The 18,539-nt window shown below is 35.1% G+C and overlaps 1 protein-coding gene across 1 annotated transcript in view; it reads right to left on the bottom strand.

Annotated features, from left to right (window-relative positions):
- The window catches only part of TAFA2 (TAFA chemokine like family member 2), a 101,446-nt gene extending 83,972 nt beyond the window's left edge, over positions 1-17,474 (bottom strand). The window contains exon 1 of the mRNA XM_008684369.1: positions 17,180-17,474. Within this exon, the coding sequence (XP_008682591.1) occupies positions 17,180-17,285 (106 nt within the window). The 5' untranslated portion in view covers positions 17,286-17,474. The remainder of the gene's footprint in view (positions 1-17,179) is intronic.
- Between the last annotated feature and the right edge of the window lie 1,065 nt (positions 17,475-18,539).

The raw sequence follows: 18,539 nt of genomic DNA on the forward strand, positions 1-18,539 counted from the left end.
TTCAATTTTTTTTCCCTCTTTTCACCACTCTTATCAGGTAAGTATATTAAGCACGATTTCAAATTAGTCGTTCAATCTGTTACCCAAACATTCAGTCTCCCATGGTCATCGTGAACTTATAAAGAATTTATTTAGAAAAGTAGAGATGTTCATCATGAGTGATGAGCTAAGTGGTCATCTTGTTTGGTAATTTAATATCTAGTCATGTGTCCTGATCATTTTATTTTATTAACATCCAAATATCATGACTAGACTTAAATTATTAAGTAAATGACCTCCTATTATATGGACATCGATGACATTATTGATACAGACATGGAACTCACAATATGAAAAAGTAGAAACTAGAGAAGATAATTTAAGAATACTTTCTAGTGGCCTGATAACTTATATTATTACAAAAATTATAGAACAGTATGGTTGGTAACTTGAGAAGAAAAGTGTTCACAGGACTAAGGCCAGGAGACTGGTGTGATTAAACAAATATTTTAGCACTTAGTAGGCCAAAATTTTTTCTTACCACACTTATGAAAAAATATGAATAAAATAAATCACATGATATATGAAACAACTTTTTCCCTCAATCATGTTGTCATATGAACTCATTAAAATGTAGATTATTGATCTACTAGGTTATATCAGCTCCTCCAAGTCCTTAAGTTCTGTTATGTCAATATGTTGTTGGGAACTTTTAAAAATGATGATTAATGACAGGAAATGAATAGTACTATGAAACAAGTATCATAGTAAGAAAAATTGACTAACTTTGGGTCATTCATTTTCAACAGGGGTGAAAATTGATTCATAAGAATAAATCTAACTATAAATCATGGCTATATATAAAGTACATAAACAGATATACAGTTTATCTGTGATATTAAAATCTCAAAAGAGTGGGGATCAACTAGGATAAAAAATCTAAAAAGCTCCTTACAGGGCAAAAATGAGAAAATGGTTGAGAAATGCTACTCTGAACAATGATTAGCAAATTCTAAGTTAAATTAATTCAAGATGTCTTTGACTTCCTTTGATTATTACTACATGATGAGGGTCAGTCATAGGAATACATTAAATAAATTCCCCAAATAAGTTATGGAATGCTTTTTGATAGCTATACAATGTCCAGTGTAGGCCTGAAAATAACTACATATTTTTCAACTAACAAACTGTTCACAAAAGAGAATAAATGCTTTATGATTTTCATCTTTTTTAAGCATGTAACTATGGAATAATGATATATAAATTCATTCAGTGACTATCGAACCCACCAATACCAGAAAAAATATATTGTATTTCTCGAAATAGTAAGATTCATTCTCCTCATAATAGACCAGTTCTGCTTTAGGTTTATTACCAAAAAATTCTTGAATGCATGAGATAGTGAAAGAATGCTCCTTTCATAGCTCCAGTAAATAATGTATCTGAAGTGATACCAGAAATAATAAGTATTACCCACTTTTTAACTTTAAATATTCAGAATTTCTCTAATTCTATACCTCCAAACACATTCTTTTTTTTTAGCCAAATACATTCTGAAATACAGACTGAAAAAAGCTCCAATACCTTAAAATAATAAGAGAAAGTATAGAGAAAAAGATTTCTTCAATGTAATTTTTAAACTATTTTTTTAAAAAATCAACATTATGGCTAAAATTAACAAGACAGGAAACAACAAATGTTGGTGAGGTTGTGGAGAAAGGGGAGACCTCTTACCCTGTTGGTGGGAATGCAAACCGGGATAACCACTCTGGAAAACAGTATGGAGGTTCCTCACAAAGTTAAAAATAGAGCTACCCTACAATCCAGCAATTGCACTACTGGGTATTTACTCCAAAGATACAGATGTAGTGAAAAGAAGGGGCACCTGCACGCCAGTGTTCATAGCAGCAATGTCCACAATAGCCAAACTGTGGAAAGAGCCAAGATGTCCTTCAACAGATGAATGGATAAAGATGTGGTTCATATATACAATGGAATATTACTCAGCCATCAGAAAGGATGAATAGCTACCATTTACATCAACATGGATGGAACTGGAGGGTATTATGCTAAGTGAAATCAGTCAATCAGAGAAAGACAATTATCATATGGTTTCACTTATATATGGTATATAAGAATAGCACAGAGGATCGTAGGGAAAGGGAGGGAAAACTGGGAAGAAATCAGAGAGAGAGAAAAACCATGAGAGACTCTTGACTATGGGAAACAATCTGAGGGTTGCAGAAAGGGAGGTAGGTGGGGGGATGGGGTAACTTGGTGATGGGCATTAAGGATGGCATGTGTAGTGATGAGCAGTGGGTGTTATACGCAACTAATGAATCATTGAATACTACATCAAAAACTAACGATGTACTATATCTTGGCTAATTGAATTTAAATTTTAAAAAAAGTCAACATTATATTGAATGCTGGAACACTACACCTACCACCATTAAAATTAAAAAAAAAAAACCACCAAGGATATCTGCCATTGCTATTAATTTCTTAAACTCCTCTATAATTTTGTAAATTTGTTTGATGTTTTAAAATATGAAATCTAAATTAAGAGCATATTTTAAAGAAGAGACCATATTATAATTTTAGTTATCTAGATACTGTTAAAATAGACAATGCTGAGCTAAGAAATACACTTGGATCTACACTCATAGAGCTTATAGCTAAGTGGAAAAGTAAGCATTAATAATTGTACAAATAGGGGCGCCTGGGTGGCGCAGTCGTTAAGGGTCTGCCTTCGGCTCAGGGCGTGATCCCGGAGTTCTGGGATCAAGTCCCACATCAGGCTCCTCGGCTGGGAGCCTGCTTCTTCCTCTCCCACTCCCCCTGCTTGTGTTCCCTCTCTCACTGGCTGTCTCTCTGTCACATAAATAAATAAAATCTTTAAAAAATAATAATAATTGTACAAATAATTGTAATTGTGATAAGAGACATAAAGGGTGCAAGGTACTATGTGGCCCTATGACAGAGAAACTAAGCTACAAGGATATGAAAAGCTTTCTGGGAGAGATAACAAACATGAATAATGGCTTGCAGTTGGCTAGACAAATAAAGCAATAAAATGCAAAAAACTCGCAGAGGCAAAGGTCATGTAAAGGAGCCCAGTGCCTTCAAGACACCGAAAAAGGGAATGTGTCCGGATCATACAAAGAGGGAATGTACCTAAAGAAGAAGACAAGGACAGATCATACTGGGCTTTGTCAATCATATTAGGAATTTTGAACTTTATCTTAAGGGCTCTAAGTAAAGAAGTAAAATTACCAAATATTTACTTTTAATAGCGCACTTCAGTAGCTGTGTGGATAACAGATCAGAGTCAGGAAATATTGGGAAAGAAGTGAGCACAATAGCTCAAAGAAGGTAAAGACCACGGAGATGGAGAACACTCAGATTTGAAAGGCAGCTGGGAATGAAAACTAATAGGATTTTACAATTGAATGGATGTGAGTGGAGATGGCAAGAACGCTGTCAAAGATCGTGCCAAAGATTGTCTTGAACAACGGGGAAGAGAGCAACAGTAAGCTGTGGAGGGGAGAGCATGCTGTTGAGAATGCTTTCTGAACTCTCAGCGTTAAACAGATGTCCTGAGAGGCCAAACAGAAAACAAGAAGGATAACGGTACCCTCCCTTGACTTCACCAGTAGCAGCCTTCAAAAGAAGGTGGGAGTGTCGCATGAATCTAGCAAGGAAGCTCTACCAATACCAAGTCCCCAGTTAGATGCATGTATCTGGTGCCTCTCACAGCAGCTTCCACAAATACTAAGAAACCAGGCAGAAACTAAAAGAACTAGCCATACCTTCAGAATTCTACATTCTGAGAATAAAATTCCAAGAGAATACACATGAGGAGGGAAAATTCAAGACCCACTCTCCAGTTTGGGACAAATAATAGGAAGGGATGAGAAAATAGGAAGAAAAAACAAGGCTGGTAGAATGGTACTTTTAATGAAAGGAAGATATTATAGTGACTCTAAAAGCAATATCATAGCATAATACAAAAATATACAAGAAATTTAAAAAATTATATAAAACTCCTGCTTCGTACTCCCATATAAGAAAAACGCACTTGATCAAAGAAAGGATGAAAAATGAGCTACAACAAGAGAATGTGGAGCAAAAGTGTGGAATTGGAAAGAGATATGTGGAAATAAAAGAGCCTAACAAGAAAAAGTATAAGAAAACAAAAAAAGGAAATTTATAACATGATTAGTGTTCTGATTAAAGATGGTAGACTGAAGAACGCATTTAAGTAGGAAGCAAGAGGAACATTTTAGAATTAACTTACCGGTCTCAAGAAAGAGAATCTCTAGGCTGGCAGTACAGAATCATCAGAAAATGGGGGACTGAAAGCAGCAGATAGTTCTGGAAAGGGTGTGGGATTGAGGACAATAATTAGGAGCATTGGTGAAAGCTGAGAAGCAATTAAATCTCCAATTACTCTCCATCATTCTCTGTCACCAGGCAGCTGTCCACCTGACAACCTGGCAAAGCTTGCAGGTTTATTATTTGGGGAGAGACACAGGGGTAGTCTCTGGACTGGGGAACACAAGAGAGAGTAGGGGTTGTAGGCACCATATTGAATGAACTACAGAATTGAAGTGAGATATAACTCTTCACCTCACCCACTCTCTACATTCTCCGTCATGAGATTAAAGGATTCACGGGGCGCCTGGGTGGCACAGCGGTTAAGCGTCTGCCTTCGGCTCAGGGCGTGATCCCAGCATTACGGGATCGAGCCCCACATCAGGCTCCTCCGCTATGAGCCTGCTTCTTCCTCTCCCACTCCCCCTGCTTGTGTTCCCTCTCTCGCTGGCTGTCTCTATCTCTGTTGAATAAATAAATAAATAAAATCTTTAAAAAAAAAAAAAAAAGGATTCTTCTCTAAGAAATCCGGCTAGTTCAAAAGGGAAAACTCAAATGTACTGACATCACTGGTCCTCCAAAAAAAGTTCTGACACACCATCTTAAATTGAATCTCAAACTCTACAAGCCCCATTGACATGCTCAGAGCTTCCAGAGCAGACAGTGGGATTAGCTATCAGCTCTCCGAGAAAAGCTTTTAGCATGAAAGACAAACTAAGATAACAAAGGAAGGAAGAAATATTAGAAGCAAGACTATGCAAGAAGAAATACTTATAAGTGGAGGGGCAAGAGAACATTCAGTAAACAAAATGGAGAACACACAGAAATCAAAAGCATAAAAGGAGATATAAAATTTTACACAGGTTTAGACAATAAAGGTAAAGATACCCACCCCCCCAAAACAAAAGCCATAAAGAAAAAACAAAAACAAAAACAAAACAAAATAAAAAAATAGAAAATCTAAGACTATAAGACAAGTCCAAGAGGGCAACAGCCAAATAATAAGGATCCAGAAACAGAGGAGGGAAAAAAGAAAACAGAACAAAAAGACTAAAGTATTATTAAATACAGAATAAAAGTAAGGATTAAATACGGAATAAACGTAAGGTTTTCTTTGAAAACTGAAATCTAAGCTTGAAAAGATTCACTCCATAATTAAAAGAAACCAAACCCAGATATATATTGGCAAGGTATTTTTTTTTAATTTAAGGTAAAGGAAACTATCTTGAAAGTATCCAGATACTCTACCCCTCAACCAAAACAGAAAAGCACATAACGTACAGTTAGTGAAAACCTGGATTAGAACACACCGGGGCTCTGAGCTTGGCTCAGGCACAACGCATGCTAATCCAGTAACTGGGCGAGATACAAACCACCGGTAACATGACAGCAAGCATTAGCTCCTTACAAAGTGCTTTCGTAAAGCCATAAAGAAAAAAGCGTCATCTAATAAAAACAATAGACAAAATACATGCAAAGAGAATTAATAAAAATACTAATGGTCAATAAATCAGTGAAGATGTATATCATTTTAGTAATTAAAAATTGCAAATTAAAACAGGATGAAGTTGACAAAGATCAAATAGAATAATAAATCTCAGTGTTGACAAGAATGTATAAATTCCATGCTGATGGGAATGTAAATTGGGATGTTTGCAACATGACAATACATATCAAAATGCATACATTTAACATATATAAATATTAATAAATGAACATCTTGTGAATATATTAGATTGTTTCTATTTTATCAGTGCTTCTATTTTCCAAATATTCTAAAATGAACACAAATTATCTTTATAGTTAAAAATATCACTGTCAAAACACAATAATATTTTAAAATTTAAGTCACTTGACCTAGTAATTTTATCACTAAAAATCTAGCCTAATTGAACAGATATGGGGAGAAACAATTCAACATACAAATGTTTATTACAGGATTATTCTTACTAGAGAAAAATAAACAGCTTAAATACCCAGTACTATAGTATGGTTAAGTATTTTCATGGGAAACATGAAGATATGCTTGCACTATAATAAGAAAGGAGAAAAATTTCTGGATATAATATCCTTGATATTATTATATGAATAATATTCAAAAGTAAATAGTGATTTATGTATAGGATTATAGGTGTTTTAAAGTTTCTTTATATTTTTATATATTTTCTAAATTTTCTCCAACAGTGTAGGAATGCTTTGTGTTCTGAGAAATATAAACATTATTTTAAAGCATTAAATTTGAAAATCAGTGTATATACTAAAGACACACAATGAACATGATCAAGCTGTAAGAGTTATGTAAGGTTTTCAAACAGACCAAAAGAAAGAAACACTGAATTGACAAGGGAATTGATGAATAATTCAAATAATAGAAAATGAAGAGTTCAAAAATTTATTCATTCGTTAGTACTCAAAAATATTAATTGAAACTTGAATAAAAGACTATGTCAGGACCTTTTGATTTAACAAAGATTTTTTAAAATTAGTAGCCAATATTTTCAGACTGGTGAGACACAAAGTTTTATATACTTCTTGGGAATAAAGAGTAATTTGATAATCTAAATATTCCTGTATAAGTAATATAAATTCCTGTATAAATATTTCTGTGGGAGATATTTGTCCTTTTCTTCTCCAACTTTTTAAAAAAGATTTTATTTATTTATTTAAAAGAGAGAGAGAGCGTGCGCATGAGCAGGGGGAGGGATAGGGAGAGGGAGGAAGAAGCAGGCTCCCCACTGAGCAGGGAGTCCCATGCCGGGCTCCATCCAGGATCCTGGGATCATGACCTGAGCAGAAGGCAGATGCTTAAGCAACTGAGCCACCCAGGTATCCCTTCTCCAACATTTTTCTGTTTTCATTCCTCTCTGTACTCAAGGGGGCTAGAAGCTTAGATACTAGATTTTACAGATTGCTCTGTGGCTTAGATTTTGTCCATGAAGGTATGACAGCCATAAGAGGTGTGCTTCGATCTTCCTCAAAAGAACCCATCGCAAAGAACGTAGTTGACCTATGACTTCCATCTGCCCCACCTGTAGATCCATTATAGGCTCCCACCAAGGCCACACATTCCCTGAGCTGCTACCAGTCATAACTGGTACATGACTGAGTATGACAGGAATACTACAGCCCTTTATGGGACTGTCTCCAAAGTAACCTTTGCTCAAGGATTCCAAATTGGCCTGGATAAGACATTTTCAAAATTGGACTCAAATTTGAGGCTCTTCCTACTCAACCTTCCTTCTTTCCTTCTTTTCTTCCACAGGGGTCAGACCTTCCTTATGGTCTGAAGGCTCACCACAATCTACTCCTTTCCTGAGTAAATGTTGAATGATACAAATCTGCTTCATTCTTTTTGACCTTACATCGGAAACCGGGGATGTACTGTATGGTGACTAACATAATATAATAAAAAATCATTAAAAAATAAATAAATAAATAAAAAAGAAAAAAATAAATAAAAATAAGCTAAAAAAAAAAAGATTCAAATTCAGACTCCAATGTAAATGTTTTTCACTTCTAGTCTAATGTTTCTAAAACTGTGGAATGTAACTTAAAAATGTTCTGAAAAAAAAAAAAGAAATTCTCATTAGTGTTAACTTTGTAAAGAAATTAATATGAATAAATTTATTAATAATCCCAATGAACAATTATTAAATATTAAATGTAAACAATTATTGCACAAAAAATTTTATATTAGTACTAACAAACAAAAAATCCCAAAGAAATCTAACACTAGAGGTAAGTAATTTACCAAAGTAATTTAGAGTGCATTGTTTTCTTATGCCTCAATTAAGATATATGTTTCTGAATAGTTTTTAGATATGTAAGTAAATACACATCATTTACTATTAACTACACAAAATGGGGGGAAAAAATAAAGTCAGATATGTGGTTACCATATGAGTCATAAATTTTCTATCTTAGAAATATATCCTGGGGAAATTCTGTACATGTAAACCAAATACGTGTACAATAATGTCCAGAGCACCACTGGCAAAAACAACCAATAACTTGAAAGACCCAAATGTCTGTCAACAGTAAAAGAAATAAACAGATCACAATATATTCATATAGTGGAATCCTATGTCACAGCATTGATGAATCTCTAGAAAAAATCTTCAGGGTAAGCAGCAAATCACACTAAAAAAAAAAAAATTGCCCATAACAGGATTTCATTTTTACAAAACTAAAACCCACATAAGATTATATTCTATTGTTCAGGGGTAGAAAGTCAGGAAAAGAGAATGGGATGTTTGTGGGAGGAGGGGTTGTAATCAGGGTGAGGCATGAGAGGTGGTGAGGGACTGACATTCTATTTTTTGTCCTGGTTGGTAGTTGCCCAGTTGTTTGCTTTATAATTATTCTTTCATGTGTATATATATGTTTATGCACTATTGTATAAATATGAGATCTCTTAAAAGAGAGAAGAAATATCAGGATTTAGAAGGGTCAACTCCAGGAAAACAACAATTCTATCTGCATGGTTTAAAAGAGAATCACCAACTCAGGGCAGCTCAGTCTCTCACACATCTAAGCTCAGGTCAATACATGTGTGAATACGTAAATGAATGAACATCAAGCTCTAGGACATTTTAATATGTTCATAAATTAAATCAGATGAAAATACACCCTAACACCATCTAGTAATTACTACGTGGAAAAATTATGGGTGTCCCTATTTGTCTTCTTGATTTCTCTGTCACCAAAATTTCTCAAATAAACATGTATTACTCTGACAATTAAATAAAAATAATTAAATGTGTAGTTAAAAGTCCAGAATAAGGTCAGTTTATGTTCTGGCCATTTTTCTTTCTCTGGAAACATTAATCCAATTGTTTTCACAAACAAGATCTTTACAGCACCATGAACTTTATCGAAGTTTATAGTTTTTAGAGTATAGGTCTTTTATCTTCTTTGTTAAGTTTATTCCAAGGTATTTTATTCTTTTTGATGCAGTTGTAAATGGAAATGTTTTCTTAATTTCTCTTCCTGCTACTTCATTATTAGTGTGTAAAAACTCTACCAATTACTGGGTATTAATTTTATATCCTGAAACTTTACTGAATTTATTTATTACTTCTAATAGTTTTTTGGTGGCATCTTTAGGGTTTTCTGTATGTAATATTATGTCAACTGCAAACAGAGACAGCTTAACCACTACCTTATCAATCTGGGTACCTCTTATTTCTTTTTCTTATCTGATTGCTGTGACTAGGACTTCCAGTACTGTGTCGAATAAAAGTGGTGAGAGTGGACATCCTTGCCTTTTTCTTAGGAAAAAATTTATCAGTTTTCACCATTGAGTATGATGCTGGTTGAGAGTTTTTCATTTGGCCTTTATTATGTTGAGGTATATTCCCTTTAAACCCACTTTGTTGAGAGTTTTTATCATGAATGGATGTTGAATTATAAATCAGGGTTCTTAACTTTGGTGTACATCATAATCAGGTGCAAAGCAGCCCAAGAGAATCTAGTAATATCACAGCTAAATTGGATCAATTTTAACTGTAACTAAACCAGCATTCTGAATATGGCCCCAGTGAGCTACCCCAGCCACCTCGCCAATGTCACTGAGCACCACCAACCTCCTCCATTTTTTCCCTACAGACACAGCAATCTTCTAGCTCCAGAGCATTCTGTTCCTTCATGTCTCAGCACCTTGCACATGCTGTTCCTCCTGCCTGGATGTCCGATCCTCTGCCTATTTAATTCCCACTCCCCATTCAAAGCTCAGCTCAAGTATCTCTTCTCTAGAAAAGACTTCCCTGACCACCCTCCACCCATTTTACAGTTTAGAATACTCTTATCCTGAAAAATGTTTAAGAATACTTTCATAATATTTTAATTAAATATTTGATTATCAGATTTTTTCCCTGACTATACTGTAAGCTTCATATCATAGTACATGGAGCATGTCTATTTTGTTCACTTTTATTTTTATCCAAGTATGGTTGAAACACACGTTACATTAGTTTCGGGTGTACAACACAGTGATTTGATAAGTTTATACATTACGCTGTGCTCCCCACAAGTGTAGCTACCATCTGTCATCATGTAATGCTATTACAATACCATGGGCTATATTCCCTATGCTGTACCATATCTCCAGAACTTGATCTAAAACTCAACCCTCAAAATAGATTAGCAATCTCAATACAGATTAACAGACCCTCCATATAGATTTTGTTTACTGGGTAGTTGGTTGGATAAATGAATAAACAATCAAACCAACAGACAAAAATATTTTTTTGGCAAAAAAAAAAAAGTTAAATGACTGCTCTAACATCTAGGATTTGAACTAAAATCATCTGAATTTTTCTTTTCCTTAGAAAAAATTCCACATAACCAAAAGTCCCAAATCAGATGAGTAATGACAATGAGGATACTATATACTCAATCTTAGCTAATGAATTTTTATTTTCTTTTTTGTATATAACTCACCCGTGTGTGTTTCTTTTACACTAAATACAGATCCTTTACCAACCCAAATATCCAATGATGACTCATTTTCTTTAAATTTGGTTTGGACATGATGGGTACAGGAAGAAAAGGCAAGAAAACATATTAGCCTTCTAAGATTAATGACTATATTTTTCTATTACGAACTAGGAGTCCTAAACTGAAATGTTTCCTCTGATCCCTAATATCTGAAGCTGGACCTAATGTAATTGCTTCCAAGGGGGAAATACAGCTTAGGCTTTCTGACTGGCTGTCACAATGATCTGAGTTAATCACCACCCCCTCCCAAAATGCCCAGCTCAGTACAATCATGAGAATTCTGGACCGAATCTCTGTGGCAGTCTGAGCAATAAACTTATTTATCTGTGTGTGAGGGACTTGTAGTTCCCAAAGTTCAGAATATTTTATTAAGCTGGTGACATTTTCTGATTTTTAGATATCTCATTTTTCAAATCCAAATGCTCTGGATTTCTAGTGTTTCTACATCGTGTTCAGAAAACAGAGTAACAGAATTCTCCATTTGGTTGCTCTTGAGAGCACAATGCTACGACACTGATATTTTCGAGAGTTATTTATTCCATTCTTTCATCTTCTACGTTTACTTGTTTTGTAATGACCTGATCTCCTACCACTGTCTCTCTTACATACTCTACTCTATGAATATCATCCTTCTTGCTATACCTCACTGTCTCCAGGCATGCTCCTACTCGAAAGCATTCATACTTACTGCTGCTTTGCCTGGAACATCTTTCCCCTAGATATTTCTGTGGCTGGCTCCATTGGAAACTTTTTTCCTTACCCAAAGGCCTTATTTAAAATTACAATCCCTCTTGAACACTTCTTATACCTCTTTCTTCTTTTATTTTTTTCGTAGCATTTATACAATAAAACTATTTTATTTTTCTTTTTATCTGTTTTCCTACCTCTAGGACAAAATCTCCATAAAGACAAAGATTTTGCCTCTTTTATGTACTGCTATATTCTCAGGCCTTATTACAGGTACTTGGAAATTATTGAGTAAAACAAATTTTCCATCAGAATTACCCAATCTTAATATCCCCATGAAAACTACCAAGATATTCTGGGAATCTAGGGGTACTGGTTCCCAGAAAAGGCTTGCCTTTACCAGGGGAAACAGTAAGAGTCCTGCTAAACATAAAGCCACAGCTGCTGCCTGGTCAACCCCAAAGACCAGCAAGAAAGAAAGGAGTTAATACTGATGTGGTAAATGACGCTGATAACCCTAAGGAAGAGGGTAGCTGCTGTGTATGGGAGGGGGCAGTGCAGAGAAGAGTATGTTGGGCTCTCAGATGATTCACTGGGCCAATTTTTGGCATCCCCATATGCAGTTATAACTATAAATTTTTAAGTACAGTCATAGCATTAAGAACATGATAATCCAGGGCTCAGAACCCTCAGGTATGAGGTCTGGGTAAAACATCAAGCAAGCCTCCCAGATGAGCAGAAGTGCTGGCTGAAGGAAAGGGAAATCTAAAATGGCTTTGGGAGTGGGCAGACCATGAGTATCAATAATGACCTTGGTACCAACTGCATTAACAAGTCAGGGGGTGGGGTGGGTGGGGAGGCATTATTCTTCCTCAAGTACACTTTCTTGGAAGTTGCAAACAATTGTGACGAATTTGATAAGATTTGCCTGGATGAAGTGAACTTATCTAAGCAGCAAGTGGATCTGAGGGCTTTGAGAAATGGTTAGTGGAATATAGATGTTGATACATTACCAAGGTTCTTTTTTCATCAGCTATGCACCTTTCCTCCATTTGCTGTGAATGTTAGCTGATTACGGTTCATAGCTCTTCCCATCATTAAAGGTTTACCCTCTGCAAAAGAGGAGCCACTTCCCCAGGAAGCCTATTCCCTGCCACTGGGAATAGACCAACAGCCAAGGACTAGTGGACACAAGGGTAGAAGAGGCTGTCGATCTTATCTCAAGAAGAGGCCAACTCTATGGAGCAATTCATGTTTCAGAGCCCCTCCATAGGATCTGACCGGCCTGTTCTCCAGCTGAGACTCTATTTGTGCTTAGTTTTTATTTCCTGCTCTATCTTGCTGCCCTCGCTCTCCCCCTGAGAGCACTCTTTCCATAAATCACATAAACAAGAATTCCTGACTTGCCTCTGCTTTTAAAGAAACTTACCTAAGACATATGATAATATGCAAATCATCTGAAAGAATGCATCCTAAGCATAGGCCTTAAAAATTCTCACAAATATGATTCCAATGAATTATTAGCTCACAATTTTTTTTTTAAATCACAAAACTTTAAAATACATATCATGAGTGTGACTCACCAGGAAGAAAACATAAAAATTTCATAAAATAGAATCATCAAATATAAAATATATATATTATATGAAACATGTATTATATATACAAAATGTAGATATAATATGTAACATAACAATTTTAATATATGATATATAATTATATGTTTTAAATATTTATATATTATATATGACATATATATAATATGTATGTTATATAAAATGTTTTGTGCTATATATTATATATAATTATATATGTTTTAAATATTTATATATTATACATGATATATATACAATATGTATATTATATAAATGTTTTGTGTATATATTATATATTGCATATACAACATATACAAAATATACATAATACATATTAAATAGTAATTATATATAATATTTGAGGACCTATATAATATATACAAAACATATATATCACAAATGTATAAAAAGATGAAATACAAACGAGAGCAAAAATATATCAGTATCAAAAGCCAATTCACAAAAAAAAATTGTGAATAGATTATAATAGATGAAATTAAAATTCAATATATGGATAAAAGGGCAGATTAGACCGAAGAGAACACAGAACTAGTGTGGTAGGAAGATGTAAAAAAAAAATCTCAGAATTCACTGAGAGACTTGAAGGTAGAAAATATACAGGTTGAAACACACAGAGGACACTGTGAGAAAGCTTACATCCACATAACCAGAGCTCTAGATAGTAAAGATAAAGGGGTAGAAGAAATATTTGATGAAATAATGCCTGAAATTTTTTCAAAGTTCATGAAAGACACCAATCCATAGATTCAGGAAGTCAACTAAACCACAAATAGTATAAAAAGAAATTCACTGCTAGCTATATATCATGGTTGTACGGAGCAAGACGGCCTAAATTTGAATCCTGCCTCCTCATTACTAACTAGCCAATCAAGGACAAATTATTTAACCTTTCTTTGCTAGAGTTTCTGATCTGTAAAGCAGGTTTAATGATAGTACATACTTCAGAGATCGTTATGAAGATTAAATGAGCTGGTATCTGTAAACCTCTTAGAATAGTGCCTTTGAATTTTTAATATTCAGCTTTATTACCTTGAATGCTTATACAAGGTGCTCTGAATCAGACATTTCTTATGATTATCTCATAATAAATAAGTACATCGGCCTGCTTTGCCCTACACCTTACTCATGATGAAAGCCAGGTCATATGTTCTATCTAAGTAGCTGAAAACTCTACGGGTGAGTAACAGAGTAGAATGGGTTTGTTTGCTGGTTTTTCCCCTCTTGCATACAGGAGGGATAGTCATCTCCTCCCAACCTGAAAGGAAAAAAAGTATTTTGCTGCTTTGAGATAGGTTAGAAAGGATCCTAGGTTCTCACTCTAATCTTTCGAGATGTAAATACATCTTTCTAAGGGCCAAATAAACCCCAGCTGTCTCCAAAATCGGAGTCTCACACCTAGCAAGGTGGTGCTGCAATCTTTCTGGCACTTGAGAGCTTAACCTGGGGACCTAATCCAAGCCGTAACATTTAGCTCACTTGAGGAGATAAGAGGAGTTTTATTATCCTTTGCAATCAAAGCAATTAACTACACAAATGACTAGAGGTACAAAAAGTCTCCGGAGGCTAGGGCTTTTTGGAGCACTGAGAACATATCCCAGGATGTTTCACCCCCCCCCCCCCCGCAAATACCTGGCAGACGCTGAATTTAAGTGCTTGTTATATAAATAAAAATAAACACAATTGATGAAATCATAAAGATAAGAGCAAAAAGTAATGACATACAAGAAGAGACATAAGGGAGAGGATCAACAAATGCAAAAGCTGGTTCTTAGAAAACTAAGAAAATTGACCGATTCTGGTGAGACTAATCAAGGAAAGTGGTCAGACACACTGAGCACCAGTCACCCAGAAAGAGGAGAGATATCTACACATACAGCAGGATTACAAATATGGTAAGAAAATACCTCGAACTACTTTATTGGTACTACCACTTTGGAAAACCATTTGGCGTTATCTGGTAAGACTGAAGCTAGGCATGCCCTGAGACTGAGCGATTTTGCTCCTGGAGGAATGTGTTCTCAACGAACTCTTGCACACGTGCACCAGGGGGAAAGTGCAAGAATATTTATAGAAGCATCATTCATAATGGCAGGAACATAGAATACCAAGTGTTCACGTACAAGAATATAAATATATTAACTGTAGTGACTTCATACAATAAAATGTGGAGTAACAGTAAAAATGAATAAACCATAGCTACATGCCATCAACCCTACTGAACGCCACGAGTACTTGTCGGGCAAAGCAGCAAATTACAGAAAAATACAGTATAATACTATTATGAACATTCAATAACAGTCAAAATTAAGGAATATGCCACTTGGGGATATATAAATACATAGTGAAATTAGAAATAAATGCCAAAGATCACAAAATTTAAGAGTAGTGATTGTCTGGGGAAAGAGACAAAGGAATGAAATCAGAGGGGCAGACATGCCCAGTTTCCAGAGTATTAAAATGTTACATTTCTAAATTGGGTGGTGAGTACGAACCGCATATTCATTTTATGACATGACTTCCATATACATTATACTTATTATTTTAAAGGTAAAATAGTTTAAACAAAAGGGGCATTTTGCATGGATCGTATCACTTGGCTTTGGAGCTGAGAAAGTATCTTTACCATGAACCCCTTGCTTCACCAGAGTGACACCCACCATTCCTATAAAGCGCCTCACTTCTCTCAGTTCTTTTATAGGCTGGGAAAGGGCACTGGGGTGACCACCCATCAGAGAGGGATGCTATGTCTTCTCTTGTTAAGTCCAAGTAATTTGCAAGTCTTATTAAAAGGTGAGTATTTAACAGTACTCTGTCCTTAGATTTGGTCCACTGTTGCCAATTTGGAGGCATGGGAAATAATGTCCTCCTTGACATCTTTTTATTTTTCTACTAATAACAATTATCAAAGAAGATTTGTGGATCAGTATGCTGTATTAAAGAAAAGAAGAACATTCTAAAATAGACCTATGATATAATTAATATTATATGTATACACAGGCAAACACACACTGCAGGGTGAAAACAGGATTATGAAATATGAAGGGCCTCTTCTTAAAACTCTGTTATTTTGAAAGATGTCTCTTTTTGGTTTTAAACACAGGGGGAAAAAATTTTGCCTCAGAGGTATCACTCCTTCACACCACTCTTCCCTCTCCCTGGTGTTAATGTTCCATGTAATGCTAATTAAATGCACATGTGTAACTAATTTAAGTGTTACAAAATTCAAGGCACTCTGAACTCCCTCTTCCCCCAAAAAATAAAATTTAAAAGTTGCTCATCTCTAGACTTTACAGAGGACTGAAAATTGAATTGTAAAACCCTATTTCACAGAAAAATCTAAATTGACTATTCAGGTTATGAATACTAGGTTATGGTAGGAATAGCTCAGAAATAGCCCCATTTCAATTCATTTGGAAAAGGTAGTTATTCATTATACTGAGTCTTCGGCTCAGGAAAGAGAACAGAAAGGGCTGTACTGTCAGGCTTAACACATATGTATAAAACTAATATTCTCACTCTGTTCTGAATTGAGCCTGCTGAATATCACATTAGGGATAGAGTCCAAAAGGTGGTCAAAGAGGTACTCTGGCATGAAGAAATACGATCCACAAAAAGCATGAAGGGGAAATTTACATAGGTACATATTATTAAGACACAGATCATTAAAGATGCCTTCATTCCCAGGATGACTGCAATTTGAAACTCATGTTTATTACATGTCAACCAAACATTTTAGCATCAATATCTTAAAAATGGAAGTGACGGGGAAAGGCAGAGTCACAGTTCCATACTCTTTGAACACTATTTGCAGAAATGGCGGTAATCCTGGAAACAATCATGCTTCCCCCATCAAATCCGAATTAAGGATAACTCTCTCTGCATTTTTACTTACAGAGAATTACCACGGGGGAACCCATACCTAGTAAAACTAACAGACCAGTGAAGATAGAACATGATAGTCTGTGTTAAAGAGGTCACTTTCCATGGAGAGCTGAGCGGAAAAAAAAAACAGAAGAGCTTACCTTTATGATGGTTTGCACTGGATACAACTTTCCCCCACAAGGTTACGATAAATATTATTATTAGCAGCTTTCCTTTTGTTGCTTTCTGTAAGTATCTCTTACTCATCCTGGAAATAAAATAAAAAAAATAAAAATCCTAAGTATATGAAATCACTGCTTTTCCATTTTAATTGTGATACATTTAGAGCTTTCATGACACCCGAACACCTGAAAATGGCATTTATTGTATTTGAAATGCTGTTCACTGTATAAATTCCAAAGAGGAAAAAACAGAAGTATTCCAAACAAAGTGCCTTGATACTATGCAAGAGATAAGAGAGGCCCTACCTCAGTCAGTCTTCATTCACTTAACAATAGCCTAAATCAACTGGGAAACATTACCATTTTTCTCCATATAAATATAGATTTAACTTATTCACAAAATCCAAGGCACAGTTGTTTGAATAATCTTTAAATAAGTGACTTATCTTACTCTTTTTTTCTAGAAGATTCCTTCTTCAATGCCAAGTCAAACGGTCAGAGTAAACAGTTTAGATAAAATGTGTTAAATGAATTCCTGTCCAGAATAAACTTATTTCAAATCTATTATTCCTAATGTGCTTTAAAAAAAAAAAAAAGCCACGTGGAACAAATGCTTCTTACAATGCCACTAGTAGAGACACACAGATGTTTTAATATTGTCGGAATCCTCTGTTCTGTACTGTATCAGAAGTAGGAGAAAAATGGAAAAACAGAATGAAAAATAGCAGGTGAACATTTTCAAGTTGAATACGCAACTTGAAAAATACAGGAAAGCAAAGCAATGTTCTAATATAATAATAGCTACCTATAATAAATAAACAAATTAATTAATTAAATTCTGGGTTTGAATTTTTACTCTAATTCTAAATTCTTTATATATTAGCTGCTACATTGCTAAGGGGTCAGTGAAACTAATATAAAATATAATTCATCGGTATCTATTTATGAGGTTCATAAAATACATGTGCATCACTTTGTGCCTTCTCAGACTCCAATCCTACGCTGCCCTCCACCGTTGTTTGACCTAGAGATCCTTGCCTTGGTTCTAGGGCCCGTTCAGGAGGTCACTTTCGGACCTAGTCTGATTCCTCTTCCTCTTGAATTCTCTAAATTGCCTTTCTCCTCACACTGTTATGTCCAAAATTCCATCTCTAAAAATATGATTCAGGGGTAGCAATGATGGCTGTAATTTGTATAATTCTGAAGAGGAGTCTTTCATACGGATAAATGCATTAAAATGAATTACATATTTTAGCATAGATATATGCAAACTTTCCTTGGCCTGGAGAAGCTGTGTGTACCAGTTCAGATGTCGAGGAGGCATTGTTGCATGATAAGA

This window comes from Ursus maritimus, unplaced genomic scaffold, assembly GCF_017311325.1.
Source record: "Ursus maritimus isolate PB19 unplaced genomic scaffold, ASM1731132v1 scaffold_21, whole genome shotgun sequence".
NCBI lineage: Eukaryota > Metazoa > Chordata > Mammalia > Carnivora > Ursidae > Ursus > Ursus maritimus.